General features: G+C 41.6%; 1 protein-coding gene across 4 annotated transcripts in view; it reads left to right on the top strand.

The window, feature by feature from the left end:
* Positions 1–23221, top strand: part of FBXO11 (F-box protein 11) — a 180475-nt gene that overhangs the window by 113227 nt on the left and 44027 nt on the right. For all 4 annotated transcript variants that reach the window (XM_054022810.1, XM_054022809.1, XM_054022811.1 and 1 more), the window contains exons 5-11: positions 5368–5497; positions 7747–7830; positions 7927–8059; positions 18295–18401; positions 18487–18598; positions 19565–19671; positions 19757–19894. In XM_054022810.1, the coding sequence (XP_053878785.1) occupies positions 5368–5497; positions 7747–7830; positions 7927–8059; positions 18295–18401; positions 18487–18598; positions 19565–19671; positions 19757–19894 (811 nt within the window). The remainder of the gene's footprint in view (positions 1–5367; positions 5498–7746; positions 7831–7926; positions 8060–18294; positions 18402–18486; positions 18599–19564; positions 19672–19756; positions 19895–23221) is intronic.

Below are 23221 nucleotides of genomic sequence, written 5' to 3'. Positions count from 1 at the left end.
TCCCCTCATCCACAGACCCAGTTATCTCGTCATAGAAGGCAGTTAGGTTAGTCAGGCATGACTGTCCGTGGTGAATCCATGCTGACTGTTCCTGATCGCTTTCCTCTCCTCTAAATGTTTCATAATTGATTCCTTGAGGACCTGCTCCATGATTTTTCCAGGGACTGAGGTGAGGCTGACTGGCCTGTAGTTCCCCAGATCCTCCTCCTTCCCTTTTTTAAAGATGTGCACTCCATTAGCCTTTTTCTAGTCATCCGAGACCTCCCCCGATCACCATGAGTTTTCAAAGATAATCGCCAATGGCTTTGCAGTCACATCTGCCAACTCCTTTAGCACCCTTGGATGCAGCGCATCTGGCCCCATGTACTTGTGCTCCTCCAGCTTTTCTAAATAGTCCCGAACCACTTCTTTCTCCACAGAGAACTGGTCACCTCCTCCCCATGCTGTGCTGCCCAGTGCAGAAGTCTGGGAGCTGACCTTGTTCGTGAAGAGAGGAAAAAAAAGCATTGAGTACATTAGCTTTTTCCACATCCTCGGTCACTAGGTTGCCTCCCTCATTCAGTAAGGGGCCCACACTTTCCTTGACCACCTTCTTGTTGCTAACATACCTGAAGAAACCCTTCCTGTTACTCTTAACATCTCTTGCTAGCTGCAACTCCAAGTGTGATTTGGCCTTCCTGATTTCACTCCTGCATGCCTGAGCAATATTTTTATACTCCTCCCTGGTCATTTGTCCAATCTTCCACTTCTTGTAAGCTTCTTATTTGTGTTTAAGATCAGCAAGGATTTCACTGTTAAGCCAAGTTGGTCGCCTTCCATATTTACTATTCTTTCTACACATCGGGATGGTTTGTTCCTGCAACCTCAATAAGGATTCTTTAAAATACAGCCAGCTCTCCTGAACTCCTTTCCCCCTCATGTTATTCTCACAGGGGATCCTGCCCATCAGTTCCCTGAGGAAGTCAAAGTCTGCTTTTCTGAAGTCCAGGGTCCATATTTTGCTGCTCGCTTTTCTTCCTTGTGTCAGGATCCTGAACTTGACCATCTCATGGTCACTGCCTCCCAGGTTCCCATCCACTTTTGCTTCCCCTACTAATTCTTCCTTATTTGTGTGCAGCAGATCAAAAAGAGCTCTGCCTTTAGTTGGTTTCTCTAGCACTTGCACCAGGAAATTGGCCCCTACGCTTTCCAAAAACTTCCTGGATTGTCTGTGCACCGCTGTATTGCTCTCCCAGCAGATATCAGGGTGATTGAAATCTCCCATAAGAACCAGGGACTGTGATCTAGTAACTTATGTTTGTTGCCAGAAGAAAGCCTCGTCCACCTCATCCCACTGGTCTGGTGGTCTATAGCAGACTCCCACCACGACATCACGCTTGTTGCTCACATTTCTAAACCTAATCCAGAGACTCTCTCAGGTTTTTCTGCAGTTTCATACCGGAGCTCTGAGCAGTCATACTCCTCTCTTACATACAATGCAACTCCCTGACCTTTTCTGCCCTGCCTGTCCTTCCTGAACAGTTTATATCCATCCATGACAGTACTCCAGTCATGTGAGTTATTCCACCAAGTCTCTGTTGTTCCAATCACATCATAATTCCTTGACTGTGCCAGGACTTCCAGTTCTCCCTGCTTGTTTCCCAGGCTTCTTGAATTTGTGTATAGGCGCTTAAGATAACTCACTGATTGTCCTGCTTTCTCAGTATGGGGCAGGAGTCCTCCCCTCTTGCGCTCTCCTGCTCGTGCTTCCTCCTGTTATCCCACTTCCCCGCCTACCTCAGGTCTTTGGTCTCCTTCCCCCAGTGAACCTAGTTTAAAGCCCTCCTCACCAGGTTAGCCAGCCTGCTTGCGAAGATACTCTTCCCTCTCTTCGTTAGGTGGAGCCCATCTCTGCCTAGCATTCCTCCTTCTTGGAACACATCCCATAGTCAAAGAATCCAAAGCCTTTTCTCCAACACCACCTGCCTAGCCATTCATTGACTTCCATGATTTGACGGTCTCTACCCAGGCCTTTTCCTTCCACAGGGAGGATGGATGAGAACACCACTTATGCCTCAAACTCCCTTATCCTTCTTCCCAGAGCCACGTAGTCTGCAGTGATCCGTTCAAAGTCATTCTTGGCAATATCATTGATGCCCACATGGAGAAGCAGGAAGCAGTAGCGATCCGAGGGCTTGATGAGTCTCGGCAGTCTCTCTGTCACATCATGAATCTTAGCTCCTGGCAAGCAGCACACTTCTCGGTTTTCTTGGTCAGGATGGCAGATAGATGACTTAGTCTCCCTGAGGAGGGAGTCCCCAACCACCACCATCCGCCTCCTTCTCTTGGGAGTGGTGATCGTGGAACCCCCATCCCTAGGACAGTGCATCTCATGCCTTCTATTTGGTGGAGTCTCCTTCTGCTCCCTTCCCTCAGATGTATCATGTAGTCCACTCTCCGCATTAGTTCCTGTGGAGAGAACGTGAAAACGGTTGCTCACCTGTATCAGCATTGCGGGTACATGGATGCTCCTATTTCTTCTTCTGGAGGTCACATGCTGTCAATTTTCTTCACCTCCTTCTGTCCCCACAGCACAGCTTGCTCTGATTCTTCAGAATGTTGTGCCCGTAGAAGCATATCCTGGTGTCCGTCCTGGAAGTCTTCATTTTCTCTTATGCAATGCAGGGTTGATACTTGTTTCTCCAGATCTTGAACCTTCTCTTCCAATATGGAGATCACCTTGCACTTTGTACAAACAAAGTCGCTTCTGTCCTGTGGAAGAAAGACAAACATGGCACATCCTGTGCAGGTCACAACAGCCGATCGCTCACCATCATCCATATCACCTTTCTTCTAAGAGTTTTCTCAGCTGTTACAGCAACTACTCAGAGGAGCCTGCAAGTTGAACACCTCAATGGGCTCTCCCCGGGCAAACTCTCAGTCAAACTCCCTCTGTTAGCCTCTCCGCTGTTTGCCGCTCAGCTTGTTCACAGCTGACTGCCTTTTTATAACAGTCAGGCCCACTCAAGGCCCACCTGGAAGAAAGCACTCCCAATTCACACTTTTCAAACAATCAAGCACAGTCAAATTGACAAACTGTCCCCCGCAACAGACACTCAGAGATGACCTGCTCCAAAGAAGTGCAGAACGTTTTACTGAATAGTCGCAGAGCAACTATCTGTCACGCATGTCTACACAAATTCATCAAAAGAGGCAGATCATATTGATCTCTTCTCACTTACCTATGATTCTGGACTATTTACTTCAACTCAAGGAATCAGGACTTTGAGTGAGTTCAATCAAGGTACACCTCTCCACCATCACAGCATTCCACCACAAAATGGATGGCATATCCATTTTTGCACATCCCATCACCAAGTGCTTTCTCAAGGGCCTCAACAACATCTACCCTACCATTGGACCTCAATTTAGTTCTCTGGGGAATCACCAGACACCCCTTCAAGCCATTAGCTATGTGTTCTCTCCTTCACTTTTCAATGAAGGTGGTCTTCCTTGTTGCCATTACTTCCAGAAGGCAGATAGTAATACTTGGGGCCCTTGTGACTGATCCACCCTACACAGTGTTCTCCAAAGATAGAATTACCCTCAGGCCGCATCCTAAGTTCCTATCTAACGTCATCATTTCACCTCAACCAACCCATTCACCTGCGAACATTCTACCCAAAACCACATACGGACAGATGGGAAGCCCATACTCCTCCATACCTTTGATTTATGCAGGACCCTGGCCTTTTACCAGGATTGGCCCTAGGCACCAGCAAAGCAAGCACGTGCTTGGAGCGGCACAATTCCAGGGGCAGCATTCCGGCCATTGTTCTTTTTTTTTTTTTTTTTTTGCTTGGGCAGTTGCGCTCTCGGAGCTTGGGGCGGCTTGGAGATAGCCTTGCCTTTTACATAAACATAACAAGGTCTGTTACTTCTGTTAGTCTCAAAGGTGCCACAGGACCCTCTGTTGCTTTTTACAGATTCAGACTAACATGGCTACCCCTCTGATACATAACAAGGTCTGTTTGTCTCAATCACTGTATGATTAAAAGGAGACACCATATCTAAACAGCAGCTCTCCAACTGGATTTCTGGCTGCATCAAACTGTTACTGTCAATATAACCTGCAACCCCCTACTGGGATTGCACATACTCTACCAGGGAAATATCAACCTCGATAGCTTTTCTAAACAATGTTCCCGTTACTGACATCTGTAAAGCTTCAACCTGGGCATCAGCCCATAGATTTATGCAACATTATGCATTAGAACAACATATAACATCTAATGCAATGTTCGGACTCAATGTACTGTCATCTGCCATGACTTCAACTCCAAAGCCCCTTCCTTCCACTGGAGGGCACTGCTCTGAAGTCATCTAAAGTGGTGCACCCACAGGGACAGCACTGGAAGAAGAAGAGAGAGTTACTCACCTTGTGCAGTAACATAGGTTCTTTGAGATGTGTGTCCCTGTGGGTGCTCCACTACCCTCCGTCCTCCCCTCTACTTTGGAGTTGCACACTAAATGCTCTGCAGTAGAGAAGGAACGGAGGGCGGGCTGGTCGCACAGCGCCAGATCACAGCTTAAAGCAGCGCAAGACGGGGATGACGCATGTGCGACCAAACCAGGCACTGCTACCACAAGTCTCCGATTACAAGCACAGGGGCGCACAAGCACCTAAAGTGGAGCACCCCCAGGGACACACCTCTCGAAGAACCTATGTTACTGCACAAGGTGAGTAACTTTCTCTTTGCACTACCAAATGCAGCGCATCGTGTACTCTTGCACTAGGATATTTGGCAGCTGTTTTTGGGGTGTGGTGGTGAACATCAATAAGAATAGCAAAATTTTAAGAAAGGACAGAGCAGCATAACCTTTCTGTCCTTATGTTAGCACACACTTCAGCTCTGATTCAGCAGAGCACGTAAACACATCCTTAAATCTCTCTATTTAGAAAAGCATGTAATGTGCTTAATATTAAGCATGTACCTAAGTCCTTTGCTGACTTGAGCCTTTAAATGTGCACCAAATGCGTGTTACAAAATGCAGCAGTGTCTCTTCTCTTCCGTCTTCAGCAACTAGAATTGTTTTAACTTAAAGCCACTTTTACTCATTAATTTTATAAGCACCATTTTTGGTTTTAGAACTTTGGGTTTAGATCTTTGAAAATACTCAATATTGGCCAAACTCTGAAATCTGTGGCGTTTTACCATTGACTTCAGTGGGAGTAGAGTAAACAATGAATGCTTTTGAAAATTCCTTCCTTAAGGTTTTAAATAGGTTTGTTGTAATTGTGATACACCTGACTTATAACTTTGTACCATTTAAATACATTCTTAATTTTCTGTTCTGATTGTTTTTTGTGAAAACACTTTTGTTTAGGAAACGACTGTATATGGAAGTATTTGAATATACACGTCCAATGATGCATCCAGAACCTGGTAAATTCTATCAGATTAATCCAGAAGAATATGAACACCCAAATCCCTGGAAAGAAAGCTTTCAGCAGCTGGTATGAATGTTGTTTTTTCACATCCCCAGAAAGATTCTATATTGTAATTTAAAGACAATTTGCATAGATGAAGTACCAGATTTCAGTAAGTAAGCCAATATGACAGGTTTCAGAGTAGCAGCCGTGTTAGTCTGTATCCACAAAAAGAACAACAGGAGTACTTGTGGCACCTTAGAGACTAACAAATTTATTAGAGCATAAGCTTTCGTGGACTACAGCCCACTTCTTCGGATGCATAAGCCAATATGTGCAGGATTCCCTCAACAGCCAGACAGAGAGAGACTGTTTTTCTTAAAACATGTTGTTTTTCTTAAAATCTGAAAGAAAGAAAAAAGTTGTGTGGTGGTGTTGCTTTTGGGGGTTGCGGGGGGAGTCCCTTTTTTGTCTTGTTCCTCTTAGCTTGTTTATGCTGGGCAGTCAACACACGGGCAAAGTTACTGAAATATTGAGGGAATTTTACATTTGCTAGTCACCTTTTAAAACACCATATTCCGTCAAGCTTTGATGGTGCAATATTATAATAAATCATGATTTAAAAAATCATTGTACCTGTCTGAAAAAGGTGCCTGTATCTGAGTAACTTATCTTGGACCACTCTTTGCAGAAATTTGACTTCCTGTGATGGAGCATCTGGTGAGCATGCCAGCTCAATGTTTCTGGGCGTGAATTGAGGTTCTTATTAGCGTGTTCATCATTGACTCTATGGAGCTTTGTCATAGCCCTTGGCTATGTATTCTTGTTGTCATAATGGAACTGACTCATTAATATTTGGTGCACTTTTCTTAGTAAACTCAGAATACATTGACTAGCATTTGGTCTTAAACGATAGGACATTCCAGGTTATTTGCCAGGAGTTTAGCAGCAAATCATCTTTTAAGGCCAATGATGGGAATTCTAATCCAAAATATAAGAATGGGTGGGCACCATGCTTTCCAAAATGTGTGTAAACGAGTAACAAAGTAAGACATTGAGTTCAGTTTATTAATATTTATAATAGTATTCACATTCTAAGCTTGTTGAATAAGGGCGCTTGGTTTGGCTATAAGTATGGGGCTAATGGTTAGCCCAGAAAAATCAGGTGCAAAGTTGCAAGAAAGTTGAAAGATTTGTTAAAATAAAATCTCCACCCATTTTGGTAATGTGGCATGTGGCCACAAAATGAAAATGGAGTGTGGGAAAAGCTACCATGGTCTAACCAAATTTTGATAAGATGAGAATTCTGCTCCCTTTTTCTGACTTTTGCCTTACTCAATCAAGCGCTTTTTAAAAGAAAGGATCATGTGTGTTTTTTATACCTTTATTTTTATGCAATCCTTGGATGTTTAAGTAGAGGAATACCATGTAAAAGTGAGGTGGTGATATTGCCATTGTGTACAGGACTGGTCAGATCATTACTGAAATACTGTGTCCGGTTCTGGTGTCCACAATTTAAAAAGGATGTTGAAAAATTGGAAAGGGCTTGAAAAAGAGTTACGAGAATAATCTGAGGTCTGGAAAAATGTGCCGTACGTTGAGAGACTAAAGAAGCTCGGTATCTTTTGTTTATCCTAGGGAAGGTTAGTAAGAAGTCACTTGATCGCAATGTGCAAGTACCTGCATGGGGAAAAATATTTCTGATATCAGAAGGCTTTTGAATCTAGCAAACAAAGTAATAACATCCAGTGGCTTGAAACTGAACCTAGACAAATTCAGACCTAAAATAAGGTACACATTTTTCACAGAGAGGGAGATTAACTATTGAAACAACTTACCTATGGACATCACTTGAAGTCTTTAAATCAAGATTTAATGTTTTGTAAAAGATATACTACAGCTCAATCAGAAGTTATGAGTTTGATGCAGGAATGACTTAAAATTCTATGCCCTGTGCAGGAAGTCAGATAAGATGGTCATGATGGTCCTTTCTCATCTTAAAAATTATGAATCGTTTACTGCTTGCTTAATGGTTGATATCAGTATTAACTTTACAACTTCTTCCTTAGTCCTAATTAACACTTTAAAATGTAGCTAAGGGATGCAAATTTTTGTATCCATACTGGGTGGAAATTGCAACTCATGGAGTCCAGATGTATAATGAACACATTTTCAAAATATAAATTATGTTAAGGAACCTATCAAACTATTACAACTATACCCTTTTGCTGATTTACTTTCTAAAATGTTTATATATACATATAAATGTGTATATGTACATACACAACAAGCTTGCTTAGTTATAGGTTTATCTTGAAATATTTTCTCTATTTCAGTACAAAGGAGCACATGTAAAGCCAGGCTTTGCTGAACACTTCTACAGTAACCCTGCAAGATATAAAGGAAGAGAAAATATGTTGGTATGTTTCTAAATCACTTCATGTGAATATTTGCATACCTTTCTCATCGTTATTTTTTTGCTAAACTCATGTTTGTATTTTGTTTTTGTTTTTTAGTACTATGACACCATTGAAGATGCCCTCGGTGGGGTTCAGGAAGCTCATTTTGATGGACTTATCTTTGTTCACTCTGGTATATATACTGATGAATGGATATATATCGAATCTCCAATCACTATGATTGGTGCAGGTATTTAATTTGAAATCTTTATCTCAATGTGTAACTTTTCTCGTCTCTTAACAGCTGTGTTACAAATAAATCGTAGAATATCAAGTAGCATGTATAAAGACTTTTCTATATCAGTCCAGTCATAATATGTATCTTCCGTGGCAAGAGTGTGTGTCACTAATAGAGACAACTGGGGTATGTCCTGTCCTCTTTCAACCAGACAAGAAGCCACAGATCAGAATGAAGCAATTTACACTCTTGGCACACTGTCTTTTTCTACTTTCTACAAGTAGGCTGTGCAGTTTTCTTCTTGCCTCACTTCAGAAAGCAGCTGATGGTTCTGACAGAGGTGTTCTCTCTGTTTTAGTTATTGCTGTAGCTGGTTTTCTTTATAATGGAGAAAAAACAAGAGAGACTTAAAAAAAAAAATCACTTTTGAAATATCACCTGCTCTTCGCTGCAACTGAGATGCTCAGTCCTCTTTCATGGTACCTGTTTATATGCAGAGCTTCACTGTGTCTGTAGAGCAGACTGCATCAGTTTTTTTGCGATCAGCTGTTGACCATAATGGAAGAAGCCCAAACAATTTGTGCAACACATTAGGGTCCTAGAGTCGCCTCTTCTGCCAGATCATAGATTCATCCTGGAGAAGGTGCCTGTACTCGAATGCAAGAAACCTGGGAAACAAATAGGAAGAATTGGAAGTCCTGGCACAGTCAAGGAGCTATGATGTGATTGGAATAACAGAGACTTGGTGGGGTAACTCACATGACTGGAGTACTGTCATGGATGGATATAAACTGTTCAGGAAGGAGAGGCCGGGGAGAAAAGGTGAAAGGGTTGCACAATATGTAAGAGAGCAGTATGATTGCTCAGAGCTCCAGTATGAAACTGGAGAAAAGTCTGTTGAGAGTCTTTGGGTTAAGTTTAGAGACAAAAGCAACAAGGGTGGTACCGTGATGGGCTTCTGCTATAGACCACCAGACCAGGAGGATGAGGTAGACGAGGCTTTCTTCAGACAGAATTTTCAGATCACAGGCCCTGGTTCTCATGGGGGACTTCAATCACCTCGACATCTTCTGGGAGAGCAATACAGCAGCGCACAGACAATCCAGGAAGTTTTTGGAGAGTGTTGGGGACAACTCACTGGTGCAAGTGCTGAAGGAACCAACTAGGTGCCGTGCCCTTTTGACTGCTGCTCACAAACAGGGAAGAATTGGTAGGGGAAGTTGAAGTGCGTGGCAACCTGGGCAGCAGTGACCATGAGGTGGTCGAGTTCAGGATCCTGACAAAAGGAAGAAAGGAGAACAGCTGAATACAGACCCTGGTCAGAAAAGCAGACTTTGACTTCCTCAGGGAACTGATGGGCAGGATCCCCTGGGAGGCTAATATGAGGGGGAAAGGAGTCCAGGAGAGCTGGCTGTATTTTAAAGAAGCCTTATTGAGGGCGCAGGAACAAACCATCCCAATGTGCAGAAAGAATAGCAAATATGGAAGGAGACCAGCTTGACTTAACAGTGAAATCTTTGGTGAACTTAAACACAGAAAGGAAGCTTACGAGAAGTGGAAACTTGGACAGATGACTAGGGAGTATAAAAATATTGCTTGAGCATGGAGGGATGTAATCAGGAAGGCTAAAGCACAATTGGAGTTGCAGCCAGCAAGGGATGTGAAGGGTAACAAAAAGGTTTGCTACAGGTATGTTAGCAACAAGAAGGTGGTCAAGGAAAGGCAACTGAATCGGGGAGGCAGCCTAGTGACAGATGATGTGGAAAAAGCTGAAGTCATAGAATCATAGAAGATTAGGGTTGGAAGAGACCTCAGGAGGTCATCCCTGCCGGGCCTTAAAAACTTCTAAGAATGGAGATTCCACCACTTCCCTAAGTAACTCATTCCAGTGCTTCACCACCCTCCTAATGAAATAGTTTTTCCTAATATCCAACCTAGACCACCCCCACTGCATTTCTCCTTGTTCTGTCATCTGCCACCACTGAGAACAGCTGAGCTACATCCTCTTTGGATCCCCACTTCAGGTAGTTGAAGGCTGCTATCAAATCTCCCCTCACTCTTCTCCTCTGCAGACTAAATAAGTCCAGTTCCCTCAGCCTCTCCTCAATGCTTATTTTGCCGCGGTCTTCACGGACAAGGTCAGCTCCCAGACTGTTTTATTGGGCCGCACAGTATGGGTAGGAGGTGCGCAGCTCTCAGTGGTGAAAGAACAGATTAAGGACTACTTAGAAAAGCTGGCCATGCACAAGTCCATGGGGCCGGATGCCCCTGAGAGAGTTGACTGATGTGATTGCAGAGCCATTAGCCATTATTGGCCATTATCTTTGAAAACTCTTGGACACTGGGGGAGTCCCGGATGATTGGAAAAAGGCAAATATCGTTCCCAACTTTAAAAAAGGGAAGAAAGAGAATCCGGGGAGCTACAGACCGGCCAGCCTCACCTCTGTCCCTAGAAAAGTCATGGAGCATGTCCTCAAGGAATCCATTTTGAAGCACTTGGAGGAGAAGAAGGTGACCAGGAACAGTCTGTAGGATTCTCACAGGGCAAGTCATGCCTGATCAACCTGATTGCCTTCTATGATGAGATAACTGGCTCTGTGGATATAGGGAAAGTGGTGAATGTGATATACCTTGATTTTAGCAAAGCTTTTGATACAGTCTCCCACAGTATTCTTGCGAGCAAGTTAAAGAAGTGTGGATTGGATGAATGAACTATAAGGTGGATAGAAAGCTGGCTAGATCATCGGGCTCGACTGGTAGTGATCAATGGCTCAATGTGTAGTTGGCAGCCGGTATGAAGCAGAATACCCCAGGGGGTTGATTCTGGGGCCAGTTTTGTTCAACATCTTCATTAATGATCTGGATGATGGGATGAATTGCACCCTCAGCAAGTTCGTGGATGACACTAAGCTGGGGGGAGAGATAGATACACTGGAGGGTGGGGATAGGGTCCAGAGTGAACTAGACAAATTGGAGGATTGGGCCAAAAGAAATCTGAGGTTCGACAAGGAAAGAAGTGCAGAGTCCTGCTCTTAGGACAGAAGAATCCCGTGCACTGCTACAGACTGGGGACCAACTGGCTAAGCAGCAGTTCTGCAGAAAAGGACCTGAGGATTACAGTGGACGAGAAGCTGGATATGAGTCAACCGTGTGTCCTTGTTGCCAAGAAGGCTAATAGCATATTGGGCTGCATTAATGAGAGCATTGCCAGGAGACTGAGGGAAGTGATTATTCCCCTCTACTTGGCATTGGTGAGGTCACATCTGGAGTTTTGGGCCCCCCAATGCAGAAAGGATGTGAACAAATTGGAGGGGGTTGGGGCACATGACTTATGAGGAAAGGCTGAGGGAATTGGGCTTATTTAGTCTGCAGAAGAGAATAGTGAGGTGGGATTTGATAGCAGCCTTCAACTACTTGAAGGGGGGTTCCAAAGAGGATGGAGCTAGGCTCTTCTCAGTGATGACAGACCAAGAAGCAATGGTCTAAAGTTGCAGTGGGGGAAGTCTAGGTTGGATATTAGGAAAAACTATTTCACTAGCAGGTGGTGAAGTACTGGAACGTGTTACTTAGGGAGGTGGTGGAATCTCCATCCTTAGAGGTTTTTAACGCCCGGCTTGACAAAGCCCTGGCTGGGATAATTTAGTTGGGGTTGGTCCTGCTTTGAGAGGGGGTTGGACTAGATGACCTCCTGAGGTCTTTTCCAACCCTAATCTTCCATGATCTATCTATCTGATCTGTTTCCCTCCTTTAAAGTAGTTTCACTATTTCACTTTAACCAGGAAATTTCTCTCCTGAGTTGCCCTCCTGCTAAGGTTTGGTAAAAAAAATCTTCCAGAATTCCTTTGATGTACTTGGTTAAAACCAAAGGGTTGAGGAAGTCCCGTTCTTTTTTTAGCCTTTTCCAATATCCCATAACACTGGTCTACAATTTTTGAGAGGTCGTCTGCTTCAGAGATAAAATGTGCTATTTATTATGTATTTTGATGTGCTGAATTCAAATATGACAATTAAAATAACTGGCTACTGTTTCTAAGATATTTATGTTTTTACATTTTATGTCTATGTATATTGTGTAGATAGTAGAGTTTTAATCATAAATTGTAAACCTAGGTCTTTTCATGTGTTTATGGTTGCTTTACATGATAATATTTTACCTGTCCTGTTTATGTAACACTTTAAAAATCAGCAAAAGGGTTATAAATAAAATTTATTATGAAACAAAAGGCAAAAAACTATTATGTACATAGTTTAGTCCTATTTAGTGTCTACTCGGTGCTTCTTGGCTTGTCTCTTGTATTCATTAAATGGAGTATCTCATGTCACTGTCCAGCAATAATCTGCAAGCATTGATGGGCTCCATTTGCCCTGATAGCGTTTCTCCATTGTTGCAATGTCCTGGTGAAATCGCTCGCCGTGCTCGTCGCTCACTGCTCTGCAGTTGGGTGGAAAAAAATCTAGATGAGAGTGCAAAAAATGTATCTTTAGTGACATGTTGCAACCAAGGCTTTTGTATGCCTTGAGGAGGTTTTCCTCCAACAACCTGTAGTTGTCTGCCTTGTTGTTTCCGAGAAAATTTATTGCCACTAAGTGGAAGGCTTTCCATGCCGTCTTTTCCTTGCCACGCAGTGCATGGTCAAATGCATCATCTCGAAGAAGTTCACGAATCTGAGGACCAACAAAGACACCTTCCTTTATCTTAGCTTGACTTAACCTTGGAAATTTTCCACAGAGGTACTTGAAAGCTGCTTGTGTTTTGTCAATGGCCTTGACAAAGTTCTTCATCAGACCCAGCTTGATGTGTAAGGGTGGTAACAAAATCTTCCTTGATTCAACAAGTGGTGGATGCTGAACACTTTTCCTCCCAGGCTCCAATGACTGTCGGAGTGGCCAATCTTTCTTGATGTAGTAGGAATCTCTTGCACGACTATCCCATTCGCAGAGAAAACAGCAGTACTTTGTGTATCCAGTCTGCAGACCAAGCAAGAGATCAGCAACCTTCAAATCGCCACAAAGCTGCCACTGATGTTGGTCATAGTTTATGCACCTTAAAAGTTGTTTCATGTTGTCATAGGTTTCCTTCATATGGACTGCATGACCAACTGGAATTGATGGCAAAACATTGCCACTATGCAGTAAAACAGCTTTAAGACTCGTCTTTGATGAATCAATGGACAGTCTCCACTCATCTGGATTGTGAACGATGTTGAGGGCTGCCATCACACCATCAATGTTGTTGCAGGCTACAAGATCACCTTCCAGGAAGAAGAATGGGACAAAATCCTTTTGACAGTCACAGAACATGGAAACCCTAATATCACCTGCCAGGAGAGTCCACTGCTGTTGTCTGGAGCCCAACAGCTCTGCCTTACTCTTGGGTAGTTCCAAATCCCTGACAAGGTCATTCAGTTCACCTTGTGTTATGAGGTGTGGTTCAGAGGAGGAGGATGGGAGAAAATGTGGGTCCTGTGACATTGATGGTTCAGGACCAGAAGTTTCATCCTCTTCCTCCTCTTCGTCTGACTCAAGTGAGAATGATTCTGGTGCATCAGGAATCGGCAGTCCTTCTCCGTGGGGTACTGGGCATATAGCTGATGGAATGTTTGGATAATGCACAGTCCACTTTTTCTTCTTTGACACACCTTTCCCAACTGGAGGCACCATGCAGAAGTAACAATTGCTGGTATGATCTGTTGGCTCTCTCCAAATCATTGGCACTGCAAAAGGCATAGATTTCCTTTTCCCGTTCAATCACTGGCGAAGATTTGTTGCACAAGTGTTGCAGCATATGTGTGGGGCCCACCTCTTGTCCTGATCTCCAATTTTGCAGCCAAAATAAAGGTGATAGGCTTTCTTAACCATAGTGGTTACACTGTGCTTTTGTGATGCAAAAGTCACTTCACCGCAAACATAGCAGAAGTTATCTGCACTGTTCACACAAGTACGAGGCATCTCTGCTCATTTTGGCTAAACAGAAATGTGTCCCTTTGCAAAATCAAACACTGACAAATAAGAGAGCACGACACTGTATGATTTCTAGAGCTGATATAGGGCAATTTGTTCAGCAGAGTGATGTAAGCTTCGTTATGATTGCATCATCCATGACTTCTAGGAATAACATGATACAATTCATATCATGTATGACGCGATACCAGCTTCAGATTGCATCATTCATTGTTTTGCCTAAAAAACAAGTACTGTCCAAACCCAGTCATACATTTATTCATAGATCCAGTCAAAGATGTATTTTAGTCATTTCTGGTTTAAATTGAGATCCCTTCCCTTTATAACTCACTTATCCTCCGCCATTCCCAAGTCAAGGGTCGTATATACTGACCCAATAGCATATCTTGAAAACTGGAGCCAATCAACAATTTTAAGCATCATTTTCGTTCTCAGTGACCCAGAATTAGTAAAGTTTGACTACATTTATTTCAGAAGCATTTTGGCTGTAGAGCAGTGTAATTAAAGGGTTATCCTACAATCACCTCCTTGGTAGAAAGAGGAGAGAAGCATCTGTAGATGAACTAAATACTGAACTGACATCTGGTACACGCTTTCCTGAAGCGCTGCTTCCTGAATCTGTCCACATTGGCCAATGTTGTTTCTGAGCATCTAGTGCTTAGTGCAGTCATCCTTGGGCTGCCTTTTTTCTCTGAGGAGCAAGTGTTCTGGAATTGGGTTTTCTAGCTTCTTCCTCTCCTGCCCACAACTCCATTCCTTTTCTGTTTTCAGCCCAGCTGTAAGGTTTCTGGATCCCCTCCCCAGGTTAAGGGTACTTGCTAGTTTGACCTACTTACCTGTAACATTGGCACTTGTGACATAGGAAGTACAAATTGTGTACTCATAAATATTTTTCCATGACATGATGACACCAGTACAGACCCTTACCCTAGCCAAATGACCTTAGGTTAAGAGGGTAGCATTAGGGAAGTGTGACAGGCTATATTCACAGCTCTGGAGTAATCAAAATGGAAATCATGTTTGCAGAGTGGGATGTGAAAATTGCTTCATTCTGATTGGGACTTTTCTGCCTGATAGAGAAGAGGACATAACATGTCATCAGGCAACAGAAAAAGATCAAATCTGGTTTAAGAGCAAAATCTTGTCCTTGCCCCGGGAAGGTCCCAGGTACTGCATAACTGAGGGGAGATCTGGCTCCCTTCACCTTTGTGTATACAGCAAAGTTTACAGTTGTCTTGGGTTGATTTGCTGCTATGTGGATTAGAATAATAGAATCATAGAATATTAGAGTTGGAAGAGCTCTCAGGAAGTCATCTTGTCCAATCCCCTGCTCAAAGCAGGACCAACACCAACTAAATCACATCCCAGCCAGAGCTTTGTCAAGCCAGGCCTTAAACAATCTCCATCCTTAAACATCTAAGGATGGAGATTCCACCACCTCCCTAGGTAACCCGTTCTAGTGCTTCACCACCCTGCTAGTGAAATAGTGTTTCCTAATATCCAACCTAGACCTCCCCCACTGCAACTTGAGACCATTGCTTCTTGTTCTGTCATCTGCCACCACTGAAAACAGCCTAGCTCCCTCTTTGGAGCTCCCCTTCAAGTAGTTGAAGGGTGCTATCAAATCCCCCCTCACTCTTCTTTTCCGCAAACTAAATAAAGCCCAGTTCCCTCAGCCTCTCCTCATAAGTCATGTGCCCCAGCCCCCTAATCGTTGCCCTCCACTGGACTCTCTCCAATTTGTCCACATCCTTTCTGTAGTGGGGGGACCAAACCTGGACCCAATACTCCAGGTGTGGCGTCACCAGTGCCAAATAGAGGGGAATAATCACTTTCCTCGATCTGTTGGCAAAGGTCCACTACTACTAATACAGCCAAATAGGCCGTTGGCCTTCTTGGCAACAAGGGCACACTGCTGACTCATATCCAGCTTCTCGTCCTCTGTAATCCCCAGGTCCTTTTCTGCAGAACTGCTGCTTAGCCAGTCGGTCCCCAGTCTGTAGCAGTGCACAGGATTCTTCCGTCCTAAGAGCAGGACTCTGCACTTCTCCTTGTTGAACCTCATCAGATTTCTTTTGCCCCAATCCTCCAATTTGTCTAGGTCACTCTGGACCCTATGCTTGCCTTCCAGCATATTTACCTCTCCCCCCATCTTAGTGTCATCTGTGAACTTGCTGAGGGTGCAATTCATCCCATCATCCAGATCATTAATAAAGATGTTGAACAAAGCCGACCCCTGGGACACTCGGTTTGATACCGGCTGCCAACTACACATCGAGCCATTGATTGAGCCCGACAATCTAGCTAGCTTTCTATCCACCTTATAGTCCATTCATCCAGTCCATACTTCAACTTGCTGGCAAGAATGCTGTGGGAAACCGCATCAAAAGCTTTGCTAAAGTCAAGATATATCACATCCACCACTTCCCCCATATCCACAGAGCCAGTTATCTCATCATAGAACGCAATCAGGTTGGTCAGGCATGACTTGCCCTTGGTGAATCCATGTTGACTGTTCCTGATCACCTTCCTCTCCTCCAAGTGCTTCACCAACTCTATTTAGAGTAGCACAGCAGCAGGAACTACTGCAGCTGAAATACCACTACTGTGATAGTGGTTCAAGGATAGTGGTCCTTGCTTCTCCATGGACAGCAGAAGGATTCCTTCTCCTATCGCTGTACCAAGCACAGCTATATGATGATTCAGAGGAAGAGATTAAGAAGTAGCTCTCTACTGTTTACTTAGCAATGCCATTGTATTGTAGAACTACAAAGAATACTAAAGTGCTTCATTTCATTCTTTGTTTGTAATATTCCCTCAGGCTAGTTGTTTTGATGCAAATCTGGGTGGATATTGTTAGGGTTAGTCTAAACATATTTTTGTACTGCTATAAGTATATTGGATTGATATAGTTAGTGGTACAACCCTCTGGAGTGGGATGCAATTTTACTGCTATAAGTATGCTTATCAGTATGATTTATTCTCATAAAAGTTTCTAAACTGATATAGTTATAGCAATATAAAAACTATAGAGAAGCCCTTATTTCTGAATAAGAGTGTTCCATACAGACTTGTACCAAAATAACTAAAAGTGTGAATTGTAACTGGTTTAGTTATTTCAGTTCCAGTTTGTGGTGACATTAAATTGGCTCTTTTGTTTACTACTGTTCTTGAGCACCAACATCACTGAGGTCAACACATCTATAAGAATATTTTTTTTAAACTTGTGCTCCCTCTGCTGACTCTTCAGCAATAACATGCAAACACTTTTTGTCTAGACTCAGTATAAAGATTGCTGAAGAACCTTGCTATTCACATTTCAAGTTACTGCATCTTGTAGATTAGCAATTTTAAAGCATTCTTTTAACACTTACTTTGAAAAGCTTAACACTTATTTATTGTAAACTGTAGTTCAGTTTTAAACTGTAGTACATTTTTAATACATTAAGTATAAAAAATAGACTTTCCTACAGCACTCTGTCTGTATGTGGTGAGACATGAGGAGATACCACTTTTTTGGTTTTGTAAAAGTTGTAAAGAATATGCATGCATTAGCAAGGATCAACTTACTATGTGATGGTGTACTGAATTTATGTATTTAGTCTTAATAAAAAGATTTAGAATCCAGACCATATACAGCACCAGGTTGTAACTGTTTTACAATAGTACAAGTTTGAGCCCAATATTGAATTATCTATTTCTGGTTTGTTTTAATGGGGAACAATTTCCTAGTAGTTAGGGAATTGGAAGTCAGAACTCCTGGGCCAAGTTTGTACTAGAAAAGGTTTGCTGGTATATATTTAATACTAGTATTAGGTGTGGTTTTTACACCAGTAAAAAAAAAAATGTTTCCCTGAACAACATAAGCTATACTAGCAAAGGCACTTTTATGCCAGTATATCTGCATCTATCCTACAGACTTCTGCTGGTGTAGCTAGGTCAGGGATCCTCTTTGTACCTATGACTGATGCAGCTGTACTGGCAGAAGGTGGTAAACAACTATACTGGCAAAACTGCATTGTTACTAGAATAGCTTGTTTTGCTCATGGGGAGTGGTTTCACTATGCCAGTGCAAAGCACCAGCTTTGCTGGTATTGCTGTGTCCACATTAGGAGCACTTTTCCAGTATAGTATACCAATATTCCTATATGGTAAAGTGCTCCTAATGTAAATATGCCTGAGAATCCGCATCTTTTTTTTCACTTGTAGAACTTGAAATTGCATCATCTTTGTTTTCAGTTTTCATAGGAAAAGAGTAAGCTTTTAAAATAACTTCTTGTTTACAGCACCTGGAAAAGTAGCAGATAAAGTCATAATAGAAAACACTAGGGATTCCACCTTCGTTTTTATGGAGGGTTCTGAAGATGCGTACGTTGGGTATATGACAATCAGGGTAAGCAACCTTAGTAGAACTTCCAATAATTTCCAAAATTATGCTTTTTTATAAAATATCGAAACATTAAATTTTATTCTTTTAGTTCAATCCTGATGACAAATCTGCTCAACACCACAATGCACACCACTGCTTAGAGATTACCGTGAACTGCAGCCCAATAATAGATCACTGTATCATTCGAAGTACCTGTACAGGTTAGTGTCCTCTTCACTGTTAAATTAATTCTAAACACTGTTACTGAAATAGGATAATTGCAGTGAACAGAATTTTTTTTAGTCCATATGCAGCACAAAACTTAATCATGAACATTTTTCCCTCTCAATTATATTTGGCTAGAACCTGTCCTTTTGGATGCAGACCTTGCTATAATTTATCTATGCTTTAGTCACTTTGAAATTATTACCATGCATTCTATGTAAAGCTATGCCTGAATATCATTTAGAAACTACAGCTGGTACAGAGTGCCCTGGTCTGTTTGGATGGTGATATTTCATGTTGGGAGGGCATAACAGTTATTATTGATGTCTGCTTACCAGTCATCATGGATGAGATCCTGGCCCCATTGAAGATTAGTGGAAGGGTGTCTCTGGAAAGGAGCCCCTTACTCTGGAACCTGCTCTTCTTCCCCATTAGTTAGACAGTGCAATACTCTGTTGATGATCTTGGCATGATACAAAATATTTGATTGCTCCAGGCCCTTGAAGATGATAGATTACTGAGGGTGTAAATAGACTCAAGTGGGGGAGTAGTTAGCAGTCTTGAGAGAGTGTACAGAGTTTTGTTGTATCTTGTGTTTTTCTTCTGCATATTGTTCAGTGAGGGTGTGAAAAGTTGGATGAAGTATTTTTTTATTAACTTAAATAAATATACAAAATATTGCCCATTCTGCCAGTGACATGTTGTTTGTGTAACTTTTGACATGTGACTTAAACTCTCTCTGCCTCAGCTTCCATATCTGCAAAATGGGGATGGTAATAGTTTCCTGTCTGGGCAAAGTACTTTTCATTGCTTTAATAAAAGGAATTAAATGAATGCTACATTTTTAAAATATCCATTTTAGATGCCATTGCATACTGTATGTTTTCTTGTAAGAGTAGGGCCAAACTATCTATAAATACACTACACTTTGAATCTTTGATAACTGTACACTTTTCTTCCAGTGGGCTCTGCAGTATGTGTTAGTGGCCAGGGAGCTTGTCCCACTATCAAACACTGTAACATCAGCGACTGTGAAAATGTTGGACTTTATATTACAGATCATGCACAGGTATTTTCTATTTCTAATTTCCCTCCTAACTTTTGTAGAACTATTTATTACTGTTGATTTTTGGTTTTTACTTACTTTTTCCCAGGGAATATATGAGGACAACGAGATCTCCAATAATGCATTAGCAGGAATTTGGGTTAAAAACCATGGAAACCCCATTATCAGACGGAATCACATTCATCATGGACGTGATGTTGGTGTTTTCACATTTGACCATGGCATGGTAATGTACATTTTTGTTTTGAAGAGAAATAATTGTACACTACTGTACATCTGTAGCTCTCAAATATCACTGCACAATAGTTTTGAAGAAATGTTTTTTATTTGTGACCAGATACTTTTAAAATCTCTAATGTTCCTTCCCCCAACTCTCTTCATAGTACAAAATTGTTTACCTTAATTTTAAAAACAAATGTAGCTGAAAAGTGAAAACCAGTCAGAACAAAGCATAGCACAGGACCACTTCACAGTACACCGCTACTTCGATATAATGCGACCTGATATAAACAAATTCGGATATAACGCGGTAAAGTAGTGCTGCGGGGGGGCGGGGCTGTGCACTCCGGTGGATCAAAGCAAGTTCAATATAACGCGGTTTCACCTATAATGCGGTAAGATTTTTTGGCTCCCGAGGACACCGTTATATCGAGGTAGAGGTGTAGGTTGGCCATACAAATGGATTAGATTTAGGATTCAAAATAATGAAAAATTACTGCCGTAACAAAATGTTGTAAATATTTAGGTCCACACTTACACTGTTGGCTCTTAAATAAATAAAATAAGGATTTTACATTAATTCTGTACCTTATGAAAGTACCTGAAAGATTTAGGAGTGTAGTAAAATATAGCATGAGAACAAACAATCTGATTTAATGTTGCATCTCTGCAACAGAATATACCAAACCTATTTTAGTAGAGGGTCCTGAGTAATATGCAGGCTGCTGGCTCTTCTGTCGTGGAATTGGTGGTGTAATCCACCCATTATCACAGAATTGTGCTTCAGAATTGAAGCTTTCCTTTAGAAGAAAAAGCTTCTTGCACCTAGGTATTGCAGAGAAAACCTTAAAAATATGAACTGAATGAAAACTGATGCAATTGTGTTTTCTTGATTCTGCACAGACCCTGAAACAATAACTGGAGTGTAAACTGCCCTGAAATAATCCCAATGGGTTATCATCTCTGAAATACAGAGATGACACTATACATGTTTACACTGTTAATTGTTTTATTGCTGTTCATATTAGCAGAAATACCCTGCTAGAGTGCAACATTCCCAAAGCATAACCCATGCATGCTTGAGTGCCAAAAGTCTCGACTTCACCCAGTTGCCAAAACCAGCAGTTTCCTCCAGCCACTTCTCTCACGCAGTTATATACATAAATATACAGCAGTACATTGACTGTGGAGAGAGAATAAGGTGAATTTAATGTAATATGAAACTAAACATGGGGGGTACTTCAGTAATTATATTATTCAATTTTAATATTTAATATAAATAGAAGTCTACTAACCTGTGTAATTTGGAACAGAAAGTAGACTTGCCGTCTTTTCTGAAAGGCAGCTTCATACTTCAGTGCTGGAATGCTGTTCAGTGATGGGTGTGTGATATCATGAGCAGAGAGTATCATTGGATGTCACATAGGGACTGCTCTTCAAGCCTTTAAAAATGATAAAATGGCTCCTTACCTAAGTTTTATTTAGGGTGCTGAGTATTTATCTTAAAATAAATATATAAAAAACAGATCATCCATAGCAGTTTTCTTATCTATTTAATGTGCTCACGGTGTTGCTTTTTATTTTATAAAGATGTTCGTGATGATGCACTGTTTTGATTTCTTACATTGAAAAAAAAAGAAAAGCACCAGCCCTGTCTCTGTTGTTTGCTTATAATGCAGTAAGACATATATAACTATCCCCTCTAAGTGGAAGGAAGAAATAGGTCAAACTGAGACCAATGAACCATAATCTCCCAGTTTTAGTATCGTAATGTTCTTAATAATAAAATCCTTTGAAAGAGCACTTCCCGCATCTTACGGGCTCTTTTTGGCTAACAATATTCTCTTTGGGGTTTTTTGTGCTGGTAACTGGGTAACATCACCGGACAAAATCTCTTTTTGGTAACACTTTTTATATGCAACTACTAAGCATGTCTAAGCACAAAAAACACCTAAATAAATTTTCTGTGTAGCCTTCGTCTTCAACTTCTGTCATTCTTTGATATATTTTTTCACCCTTTCTGACACATTTACGTTTTAAAAATCCAGAGATAGTATGTTGCAGTATTGAATTCCTACCCTATATGTACTCTGTTCCTTTGAGTTTTTCCAAATTTCTGCACTTGAGTGCTGGCTGCAAAAGATTCTACAGTGCTTTCTTTGTCAGATTTCTTGTTCTCAGGCCATTCTTTGTGTTTCAGCAATCATGGGCTCTTTAATCTCTTGTCACTGGTGTGGCAATTTTCCAACATTTGTATAAGTGCTATGGCACCGCTTCAGATCTGCCAGTGCCAAACGTTTAACAAGAAGCATTTAAAAATGCGGTATGTTGTTGACAGTCTTAGATGTCGTGCACTGGACACTGTTACTAGATGCCTGACATGAGTTGCCACAGCCATCTACCATAAATCATATACTTACTCAGTGCATGAAAAGAAACTTTCATTTACCAAGAGAATAAGTTTTCATAATTCTCTAATTTAAAGCTTTGGCAGCAGGCAGTCAGTTTTGTTCCTCCCCGCCTCTTCCCCCCCCCCCCCCCCCCCCAATATATACTGCCTACCCTGATGAATGTTCTGTATCTGTACAGTGTGTCTGTATCCACACTGAGAAACAGTGTGGTAGCATAGGACTTACTGGGTGATATCAGGAATTTGGCAGCTCATTTTTTAAATAAAAAATAAAATAGAAAGCTTATTTAAATTAAAAAATAGCTATAAAAAGCCTTTTTGTTGTGTTGCACATTGTCCATGTTCAGTAGTGTAATCAAAATTAATCTTGGCTGTCAAATCAAAGGTCTGATCTTGTAAACCCTCAAAATTGAGCTTAGTCCCATTAACTTCAAATCATGGTATAAAATAAATGACACTTGTACTGAAGTAGAGAGGATTCCAAAATTTTGTGTGGCAGATTTTATATTTGCATTTCTTTTTAAGCTACCAATCAGATTAACTATGGTTGTTAATTGAATTGATATCAGGAATTCAGATAATCTTCACCTCATTTAACCAGTTTGTAACCAGTTCACTTTTTTTCCTTCTTGCTCCCCTGATATTTTGTTTCTTATCCATTCCTCTCTTCTAGTCCTTTCTTTATAGTATTTCCCACATTGTTGTTCTATTTGGTTTGTTGCCCTCATTCTGTTCCCTTCACGCTGGTGCTTCTACTGCTGCCTGTAGCACTTTCCGCAGCAACAGAGTGAAGCTGGCTCTCAATAAACTGAAGGAGTCATTTCTGTTTCTCTCTTCTCATCATATATTCCCAACAGAAATTAGCAGATTGTTGGGTGTTTCTGCATGCAGCTATTTGGGTGAGTCAGAGGAGTAAAACTGATT

The sequence above is a fragment of the Malaclemys terrapin genome, chromosome 3 (genome assembly GCF_027887155.1).
Source record: "Malaclemys terrapin pileata isolate rMalTer1 chromosome 3, rMalTer1.hap1, whole genome shotgun sequence".
Lineage (NCBI taxonomy): Eukaryota > Metazoa > Chordata > Testudines > Emydidae > Malaclemys > Malaclemys terrapin.
The sequence above is the reverse complement of the archived record's forward strand: the minus strand, read 5'-3'. Positions and strand labels throughout refer to the sequence as shown.